The sequence below is a fragment of the Nicotiana sylvestris genome, chromosome 11, assembly GCF_000393655.2.
Source record: "Nicotiana sylvestris chromosome 11, ASM39365v2, whole genome shotgun sequence".
NCBI lineage: Eukaryota > Viridiplantae > Streptophyta > Magnoliopsida > Solanales > Solanaceae > Nicotiana > Nicotiana sylvestris.
The window spans coordinates 107,645,840-107,657,054 of record NC_091067.1 but is presented as its reverse complement, the minus strand read 5'-3'; the positions used below and the strand labels follow the sequence as shown (position 1 = coordinate 107,657,054).

The following is an 11,215-nucleotide window of genomic DNA, read 5'->3' as shown; positions in this document are numbered from 1 at the left end:
ATATATGAAATGGGAGCGGGTGTCACGCCTGCCACGAGATACAGGAAATGGGATCGGGTTGCACGCCTGCAACAAGATGTGAAAAGAAAGTGAAATATGCCTTTGTTTTCCTTATTCTTGTTAGTGGTTGGATTTTGATTCCTTTATAATTCTCTTGATATTCATTTATTGGTTCAATACTCCAAATTTCAACAATTGTTACATTTTTAACTCAATTGATTTCTCAACTAAATTTTCCTTAAACCGTTTGAGGTTGTACTTTACTTAAAAAGGAATTTCTACTATGTTTTGATTTATTGATTTCTCGTATTAAAGGTAAAGGATTCATTTGATATTGTACTTTAATTGAAAAGGATACCTTCTTTATCAAATGATTTCTAAAAATAACTTCATCTTTCCTTGTTGATTTTCTAATTGGGTTGGAAGTTGTACTCTACTTTATATTAAGTGAATGAGGCGTCTCAAGGTGATAAATTGATTGCACTTGTATCTATTATTTGTTGAGAAACATTTATGGTGTTCTTGTGGCCTGCTATTTACACCACTGGTTGATCATCGTTGCCATCATTGTTATTTGCTTCCTATTATTTTTGTACGCTATATTGCACAGGTTTATTTGGTAGTCTGGTCCTAGCCTCGTCACTACTTCGCCGAGGTTAGGCTAGGCACTTACTAGCACATGGGGTCGGTTGTGCTGATACTATACTCTGCACTGTGTGCAGATACTGATACCGGAGTGCTTGGACCGCAGTGAGGGTGCTATCTTCAGCCCACACAGGCGACACGAGGTAGTCCTGCAGACGTCCACAAGCCTTGACGTCACCTCCTATCTTTTCATTTATCCTGTTTCCTTTACTCATTTCAGAAACAGTGTTTATTTTATCTTTCAGACTTTGTATGTAGTATTCTTAGACCGTCTGTGAAGTTGTGACACCAAATTCTGGGTAGAGTTGTATTTAGACTTCCAAAGTTTTGTATTAAGATAAATTATCAGATTTTGTCTTCCGCTTAATTATTTTCGCTATCTGCATGATATCTACTCATCACTGATAATGGTTTAAAACTGGAAAAAAAAGTTAAGTAATTAGGATAATTTGGCTTGCCTAGCTTTCACTAGTAGGCGCCATCACGGCTCTCGAAGGTCTGAAATCCGGGTCGTGACACTCTGAGACTCCCTGTGCAGACCGCACAAGATTCATTGTGGCCGCACAGCCACCAGTGCGAATAGCACAAAACCAGTGCGGACCGCACTAGCAGGTTCAGAGAGCTGCAGTTTTCTGAACCTCCAATAGCTATGTTTAAGCCTAAGACACCCCGGAACCTTTCCGAAACTCACCCAATCCCTCGGGGCTCCAAACCAAATATACACACAACCTCAAAAACATCCCACGGACTTATTCGTACGATCACATCATCAAAATAACATGTAAAATCATGAATTAAACCTCAAAACTCAACATTTTCATCAAGAACTCTCAAAGTTCATAACTTTCAAACCGGAAGTCCAACTCACGTCAAATAAACTCCGTTTTTCATCAAACTTTACAGTTATCTTTCAAATACTATAACAAGTTTGTACCGGGCTCCGGATCCAAAATACGGGCCCGATAACAATGGTTTCAAACATTAATTCTTTTCCTTATTTCTTAGATAATTCAACAAAATAATTTCTTTAAAAAATTAATTTTTAAGGCTTGGGACCTCGGAATTCATTTTCGGGCATACGCCCAAGTCCCATATTTTACTGCGGACTTCCCGGGATCGTCAGAACACGGATCCGGGTCCGTTTGCTTAAAATATTGACCAAAGTCAACCATAATCAAATTTTTAACTCTAGAAATTTCTGTTTCTAATATTTTCACATAGAAGCCTTTCCGGATATAGGTCCGGACCACGCACGCAAATCAAAGTAAGGTAAAAGGGAGGTTTTTAGGCCTCGGAATACTGAATTTACTTGCAACTCAAGTGATGACCTCTTGGGTAAAACAATTGAGAAGAATATAGCGCATTCTTGTCAAAGTTAAAACTCATGAAACACTATAGAATTTTAAATCAAGACATAATTAAGTGCCAAATGTGTAAGAAATAAATGATATATTTTAATAACTTTCTCAATTAGTGTTACGTATCACTATTTCCGCGACGCATAAAAGGAAATTCTTGCCGATAATTGATTTAAACTCCCGTTTATTCATACTACTAGTATTAGTACTCACGCGGATGCATGGACACTAATCATGTTAAATATTTAAGTTATTTGGATTGTATGTAAATCATCTTAAAATTTACACTTTCTCAGTAAATATAGATAATCATTAGATATTAACTATATGAAAAAAATTAGCAATTTCTTCCATTTTTCTTTTTTGGTATCATTATTGTCGGTGTCATTAAATCCTAAAAATAGTCAGGAAGCAAAATAATAACTCATATTTATGGCCAATCAAATGTTGAGACAATGAATGACTTTTTGGATAAGACTTAACTCTTTTACTACTACTTGAACTCTTATTTGGTGTGTTGATATCTCTTAAAAAATATTTCTTTCTTAAAATTTCAGTTTCTAAAGCATTATTTTTCAATAATAATTATTTTTATAATAATATAATTGAAAATATTGTTCTTAATTCAAAACTCATTGAACCTAAAAATAGCCACAAAGTGAAATAATAACTCATATTTATGGCAAAGCACAAAGGTTGACACGATATAAATGATTTTTTGATTACGACGTGACTCTTATACTTACGACTTGAACTCTTATTTGGTGTGATTTTATCTATTAAAAATATTTCTATTTTGAAATTTTAATTTCTAAAACTCTATATATATTATAATAATGATTATCTTTATAATGATGCAAGTGAAGATATTATCCTTAATTTAAAATTCACTTTAATCGGCTATCTAAAAATTTAAATGATTCTTTGGCCGGATTTATTTCAGTATGACTCCACTTTAAGCTTATCGATATCTCTAGCCCCAGAATTTAAATTTTTAATACCCTATATATACAAAAATTTTGTTCTTTGAATCATTAAATGTTAAATTAATTGATTATTATTATTATAAAACATTGCATATATTGTCTTAAAATTGTCAAGTAGTTTATTTTTCAACATCATACTTGGCTTAACCTCAATACAAACTACTCAAATTGCATTCCAATTCAAATTCGAATATCATATCAGTTTGCTAGTAATAGTGATTTTTTAAAAACGACACATAATGTAAATTAAAAAAAAAATATTCGAAGATATCCTTATCTTATAATCTATGTATTTGAGTTGAAAAAAATATATTTGAAATCGATGAGATTAACTTTCAAATTTTTTATATTCAACAAAGATGAAACATAAGAAGAAATTTGTTGTCATCTTTTATTTCTCGTTTTTAGATCTTTCCATCATTTTTTTCAATATTTATTTTTTTTATCTTATTTTTTATGTCATTATTTTTGTTGTTACAAAAAATTAATTTATTTCACTATAAAAATATGAGTTTTAATAAAAATTGTCTACATATAAACTTTAATTATATTTTTAGTCTTTGGTTGAAATTATTTCATATTTTTCTTTTGACTTAATCTAATCAGCCTAAGTTGGTGTTCACCCGACCACTTAAATTAAAAAATTGAATGATGTGTAATTTATATATTAATCCATATATAATACATGTATAATCGTGTGTTTTCGGTATATCATCTAATTATATTAGCTATAAAAAGTAAACAATAAATATGGCCGAATATTATGTAAATATTCCATAAGATTTCGGTTTTTTGAGTTTATCCATGATATAACTTCTATTATAATAATTTTAAAACTCTCTACTAATATTCAAAAATATCTTATCTTTTTATTATCTTTGAGTTAAAAAAATAAAGAGATTTTTCGAAATAATTTGTTTACATTTAAAAAAAAGATATTTCATGTCATACCATTTTTTTCTTTATATATACTCTTTGTTACACTTAAAAGTCGCTATAGAAAATATCAATTAGAAACCAATTTATCTCTTGTTGAGTTTGAAAAAAAAAACCTTTCACATACATGATTCAAAACTAATATTCTTCAACGAAAAAAATATTATACCCTTGCAATATTGGCTTGACTACAGCTAAATGAAGGAGTTTCAGTTTATACCCTTCAATTCCTTGAATGTGCTAAATTGAAATTAATGATAACAATTGTATAGCCAAAATTTTGTTATTTGTTTGATGTCCATTTATGCAAATTGACTCTTCAAACATATATTCTTCAAGAAGAAAAAAGAAACAATTTTTTTTTAATATTGACTGATTTTGTGATGTTTCTTTCTCCAGCATGTATGTTTACTTTATTATATATATATATAAGTAAACTTTTATTTAGTTTTGTACCCTTTTTTGTTATTTAGATAAACATAGACGTGTACCCTATATATTACATTTATTTAAAAGAGTTTTGTTTTATTCAAATCTAGCTACAGTATTTCAAAGAACTATACTTATAAGATTTTAAATGTGAAAGAGTTTTATAGTTATATGGAGTAGTTTTTTTTTGCTAGAGGCGAAGTAGTATTTAAATAATTATAGAAAATAACAAAAGTTACTAATATGATTGCATATGATCATTAACCAAATTAAGTATGATAACATGATAAAAAAAGATATATTTTATTTTTAATTTAAATTCAAATTTTAGAAATTTATCTATAAATTCAAATTCCGTATATATATATATATATATATATATATATATATATATATATATATATATATATATATATATATAAAACTAAAATAGTCAAATATAGAATAAAGTTACCTTATACTATTGACATTTATTAGCTTGTCACTTGGATTAAGCATAATGTCAAATATATATGGTAACTTTCTTGCTTTAATATATATATAGATGAGAATTTTTCACAAAGCACCATCTTTTAGTCCTAATTAGCCATTAATAGAAACCATTTGCTATATTACGTCCTATAGATATCTTTTATGCAATTCTATAATGTATTTAAGGTAGTGTATTTAATAATACAACAAAAATTATTGATACAAATTATATACAAAAGAAGGTATAACTCTTCTATATATATGGCAAGCTTGACAGTTTTGTTGCGTCATTCTGGAAAGTGGAACGATAAGGGCAATTATATCGACTTTTCCATTGAGGGAATACTGATTAAGGAGTATGCTTCCTTTAATGATCTAGTTGGTTCAATTTCTAATCAACTGGGTATAGATTTGAGCACAAATACCATTAAAATACAATACAATGTTGAAGGCAATCACACGCCAATGGAAATACACAATGATATGGGTTACAGAGTGTATGTAAAATTGAAAAAAGAGAATAGAGAATTTGGGATGTATCCTCTGTGCATTACAACTATGGAAAAAGAGCTTATCTCCGGAGATAGTTTAAATCAAGGCGACATTGTGCAGATAGACGAAGCAGTTCAAATGTACGATTCTGATACAGATGATACACTAGCTATAGAACTTGCCAATTCAGGAGAAGCGATTGGAGTGTTCGAACTCCAAAAGGATTTGATAATTTCAAAAACTAATCAAAAGGAGGTTATGGCTGGACAAGTTTATAAGGATAAGGCTACATTGAAAGAGGTGATGGAGAATTATGTTATAGCTCAAAGGTTTCAATTCCGTGTTGATCGGTCTAATGCTGTCAGGTTTGATGTTTTTTTAACTTTGTTGTATTTAGTTGTATTTGTGTGTTTCCTCCAGATGATGAACACCTTTGAAAATTTATATTTGTTTAGTATTCTTAATAATATGTATTCAGGTGTATTTTACTATTGAAAAAATACAACAGTGGCTATGATTATTTTCATATTATGTCTATAATGTTATTAAGTGTTTGATTATTCATACGAATGTATTTAGTTGTATTTATTGTATTTAATCACATCTAACAATATTGGAATTCGTTAGTACACAAAATTACATATACACAGATATCAATTTGGTACTTTATGAATAAGAAGTATATATGTCAGAATCGTTAAGTTGTCTGATGTATGAACTTTTTTTTCCATCTATGCATTAATATGTATTTCAGAAGATTGTGATTGGAGGTTTAAAGCTTCAAGCATTAACAAATCGGAATTATTCAAGGTGAGAGAATTCAATGACAACCATACATGTCCGCTGAAGGATAAAGTGTACGAGCAGCGACATGCTAGTAGCAGCCTTATAAGTGGTATTATAAGGACAAAGCTTACAAACCATAAGAGGAAATACACTCCGAGGGACATTATTGATGACGTGAAATCAGATCTAGGGGTTGATGTTAGCTACATGTTGGCGTGGAGGGCTAAAGAAAAGGCAATGAATTTTCTTAGAGATGAACCGGCTGATTCATACAAAAAATTACCAGGATACTTATATACAATGGATAAGACATATCCAGGTTCTCACATAAGAATGGAAAAATCGTCAAAGAATGAATTCATGTACGTGTATATATCATTGTATGCATTTATAAGGGGGTTTGATCATTGTAGACCAATTGTTATAGTGGACAGAAGTCATCTAAAATCCTACTACACCGGGACATTCGTTTATGCAAGCACGTTGGATGGTGCAGGTGAGTACCTCAATAATAATACAATTTGTTAATAGTTAAAGCATTGGAAAATATGTATTTAAAAACAATTATATTCAATTGTATTAAACAGGTCATATATTTCCACTAGCATACGGTGTTATTGATTCAGAGAACGATGCTGCTTGGACGTGGTTCTTTGAGCAATTCAAGATAGCATACGGTGTAAGGGGAAACATGTGCATTGTTTCGGATAGAAATGAGAACATCATTAAATCTGTATCGAGAGTGTATCCGTATTTACCGCATTGTGCTTGCATATGGCATCTATGGAATAACGTATACAAGAAATTCAAAAAGAGCCATGCCAAGTTGAGTGAGATATACTTCTCGATGGCAAAAGCATACACACAAACTGAATTTGATAGTCTGATGGAGAAGGTTGAGAAGGTAAATATTAGGGTGAAAGAATACTTAGAGTTAGCTGGTTATGAAAAGTGGGCTAGGTTGTATGTACCTGTTAACAGGGGATGGACAATGACGTCAAATATCGCTGAGTCAATCAATGCAGCACTAGTTTCAGAAAGGGAATTGCCAATATATGACTTCCTCGAAGAAGTTAGGAAGATGTTTGGTCGTTGGAATTGTAGTAACCTTAAAGAAGCTACTCAGACATACAAGACGCTTGGAAAAAAATACCAGGAAATGCTGGAGTTGAATGATACCATGTGTACCCGTATGACTGTAAGTTAATTTTTTATGGCATTGCTGTATACAACTGAATACAATTTTTTTTTAGGCAGAACTACCCGTTAATTTTTATGAATATTTGCTTGAACTAGTAAATAATATAGATTAATACAGGTAAATATATGTGATTATTAAGACTGTATGCATGTGATAATGATTACAATGGAATTCAGGGGATTGATACAGTTTAAATTGATTGGAAATACCTGAATACAGTTGCTCAAAAAAGGTTGAATACAAATGCATACAAATGCAGACTGTAGAGTAATACAGTTGAATACAGTTGCATACAGTTGCTGGAATCAGCTGAATTTAACTGAAATTGGATGAAGTTGCAATTTTCGAAGTTGATAGTAACCATTTAACTCAGTAGTATATATTTATTAATTCATGTAAATGTGTTTAAAACTTATATTTCTATTTTTAAATGTAGGTGGTACCCTCAACTGAATACTTACATATTGTTAACGATGGTGGGAGGAATTACACAGTCTGCCTGCTCGAGAGAAAATGTGTTTGTGGGAGGTTCCAAATTGATGAATTGCCATGCCCACATGCCTGGGCTGTATTGAAGAGCAATTTTTAATGCCTGAAGAATATTGCTCTAGCTATTACAAGCCAAGTACAATTGTAATGACATACGATGTGCCAGTGTACCCGCTACCGGACAAAAATGACTGGAATATACCAGAGCATGTTGCATAGGAGGTTGTACTACCACCCAAATGGAAAAGACCTCCTGGAAGGCCAAAGAAGAAGCGCGACAAAAATTTAAGTGAATTGCTGTTGCCGAAAAATCAACATTCATGTAGCATATGTGGGCAGGGAGGACATAACAAGCGAACTTGTAGGAATGCTCCACATAATAAATAGTTGTATTCTGACATGTATTGGTGACTCGACAATTTTTCAACACTTATTATGACATTATCAGCTATAATAAATTCTTTTTTCGAAGTAATATATTGTGGAATGACTTTCGTTAATATTTTCTGAATTTATTTAGTTGAAGTATTTTTATATATATAAATATATATTAAGTGGCTGTGAGAGTATCTTAGTATAGTTGAATACAACTATATCAATTCCTTAATACAGGTGAATACAACATGTTGAATATAGTTGAATATAGGTTAATAATACAGTTTAATTCAATTGACTTTGGAGGAATACACTGTAATACAGTTGAATACAGATCTGGACAGCTGGTTGAAACAGTTGAATTTAACTGACATTGGATGAATATAGGTAATTCAATTGTTCAATACATTTGAATACAACATGTTCAATAATGTTGACTATATGTTAATAATATAGTTCAATTAAATTGACTATAGCTGAATACATATGAAATCAGAGAAAAATACAGCTGAATACAGCTGAATAATACAACTAAATACAAGTTAATAAATATAACTTGTATTGTTTCAAGTCAATTCAAAGTTATATCTGAATGGATGCAGCTGAATATACTTGCATACCAACTATAGACAACTGATAAATACAACTTAATACAACTGAATTGAACTGAATAATATAGATTAATACAATCAGCTAAACAGAATAATACAACTAAATACAACTGCTTAATACTGAAAGATAAAGCTGATCTTATGCAGCTGAATACAATTCAAAAATTGGCATTAACAAAAATCATTCAGCATACATAAAGTTTCAGAAATTGTAACTAACATGTGCGTTAACTAAAACCTGTTCAAGCAAACTTAACCAAATTTCAGCATGTAAGTAAATAGCATCTACGACCAAAACCACTACAATCAGTATCATTGTTCAAGCTAAACTCAAAAAAAAACCTAAAGCTATTCTAAAACTATCTGCATCTTTGCCTCCGACTCAGAGATTTGCCTTTCAATCTTTGAAGGTGCTTCACTCTCGCTTATTGCATCAGCATCTATCTTGCGCATAGCATAGTCCTATAATAGAGCACCATATCTTTGACGGAGAAGAGTGGCATCAAATGGTGTTTTTTGTGTAATCTCTCCAATAGTGCTCAGAAACTCCGCGAACGCTGCAACATGCACTCCACAATCCCTAAAAAATAATTGATTGAAACGGAATATAAAATAATTAATACAATTAGATTTGTATAAAACATATAAGAATGATGATTGGATACTTACATGCTGCCCGCTTTCTGTTGAGGCAGATTTGGAACGAAGATAACTTCAAAAGGTTCGTTATGATCCTTGTTTGTGTATGCGGGATAAGCATACCAGTCAATGCCTTGACTATCTCTGTAAAAGCCACTAATTGACAGATACAGAGGTAGTAGCTTAGCTAGCTTTACAATCTCAGAGACTACGTATGCATCATGACCGGAAGACGTGTACGAGTCGTACACTTTGATACATCTATCTTTGAAAGTCACAACAACCAACACCCAATGAAGTTTTTCCTTCAAGTTCACTGGTATCAAGACATTATCCACTGTATGCCAGGGTACATTAGCATGCAATCTGTAGCCCCTAATATACTCACATACAACGTCTTCTTGTTTGGCTACATTAGCATCACTATCTGTATCTTCATACCTGTCATATATTTCAGCTATTCTTGTCTTGAATATACAATCAACAGTAGTAAACGTGAAGTCCCTATGCTGATTGTACTTGCCCATCTTTCGCAAATAGTAGAATATGACATCCATATGCTATAAACAAAAGAGGTTGGTAGATAGTGTGAGTTTATTTGCTTGAACTAAGAAATAATATATATGAATACCTCAATACAGATGCTAAAAAAAGTTGAATACAAATGAATACAGAAAATAGAGGAATACACTGTAATACAGGTGAATACAACTGTATTCAGATTATGGACTACAGTTGAATTCAACTGACATTGAATGAATACAACTAATTCAATTCCTTAATATAGGTGAATACAACATGTAGAATAGAGTTGAATATAGGTTAATAATACAGTTCAATTCAACTGACTTTGGTGGAATACACTGTAATACAGTTGAATACAGATCTGGACAGCTGGTTGAAACAGTTGAATTTAACTGCCATTGGATGAATACAGGTAATTCAATTGTTCAATACAGTTGAATACAACAGTTTCAATAAAGTTAACTATAGGTTAATAATACAGTTCAATTCAATTGACTATAGCTGAATACATAGGAAATCAGAGAAAAATACAGCTGAATACAGCTGAATAATACAACTAAATACAAGTTAATAAAACAGCATGTTATTATTTAAAGATAAGATTATCAGTTTTGGAAAAGACTCACATTGTCATCCCATAACTTCCCGTAAATGGATAGAAGGTAAAACCAGTTTTTGGAATCAACTTGATCAACTCCAAAATCCAATGGAATGTGAAGTATAGACTTGTTTTTCTTGTAATGGTCGTCGAGATTACCTCTACAAGTATGATATAAAACTCATTATGTACATACCTTAAAAAATGAAAACATAATACAATGAACGGGGGAAAACTCACTTCTGATCATGTCTTGCTAGAAAACCTTCACGAACCCACTTGTCATATTCTTGAATGAGTAACATAGGATGTGGCCCCGTTATTGGATCTTCCTCAAACGGGTGTCTTTTCTCAAAGATGGGTGTTAAGTTAACCGTAAAGTCTTGGAAGTTAGGGTTTTGCAATCATTCCAATCCCTCTAGTCTTGGCAGTTTCATTAAGCCATTCTGCTATCATTCTAGTTGTTAGTGAAGTGACTGCCTGATGTTCGATCGTGTAACTGGCACCGCAGCCAATGAATGTCCTCAACTCGGAGAAAGGGAATAAGAATGATTATCAGCATGTAAAAAAAACCTTGGGTCATTGGAGACCATTACTTTACGATCCGTCGTTGGACTCAGGGGTTTATCTCATCTGAAGCTACCATTTACTCGGTGGCACTTGAATTGGAAGTT

The 11,215-nt window shown here is 31.7% G+C and overlaps 1 protein-coding gene across 1 annotated transcript; it reads left to right on the top strand.

Moving 5' to 3' along the window:
• The first annotated feature begins 5,086 nt into the window (after positions 1 to 5,086).
• Positions 5,087 to 7,893, top strand: LOC104229517 (uncharacterized). Its single transcript, XM_070161672.1, has 5 exons — positions 5,087 to 5,682; positions 5,968 to 5,978; positions 6,072 to 6,599; positions 6,691 to 7,301; positions 7,741 to 7,893. Exons 1-5 carry the CDS (start codon positions 5,087 to 5,089, stop codon positions 7,891 to 7,893), a joined length of 1,899 nt encoding a protein of 632 aa, XP_070017773.1.
• The last annotated feature ends 3,322 nt before the right edge of the window (positions 7,894 to 11,215 follow it).

Coding starts and splice junctions, on each gene's coding strand:
- LOC104229517 (XM_070161672.1), top strand. CDS start 5,087: ATGGCAAGCTTGACAGTTTTGTTGCGTCATTCTGGAAAGTGGAACGAT. Junction 6,600..6,690: donor AAGCACGTTGGATGGTGCAG/GTGAGTACCTCA, acceptor TGTATTAAACAG/GTCATATATTTCCACTAGCA. Junction 7,302..7,740: donor CCATGTGTACCCGTATGACT/GTAAGTTAATTT, acceptor TTTTAAATGTAG/GTGGTACCCTCAACTGAATA.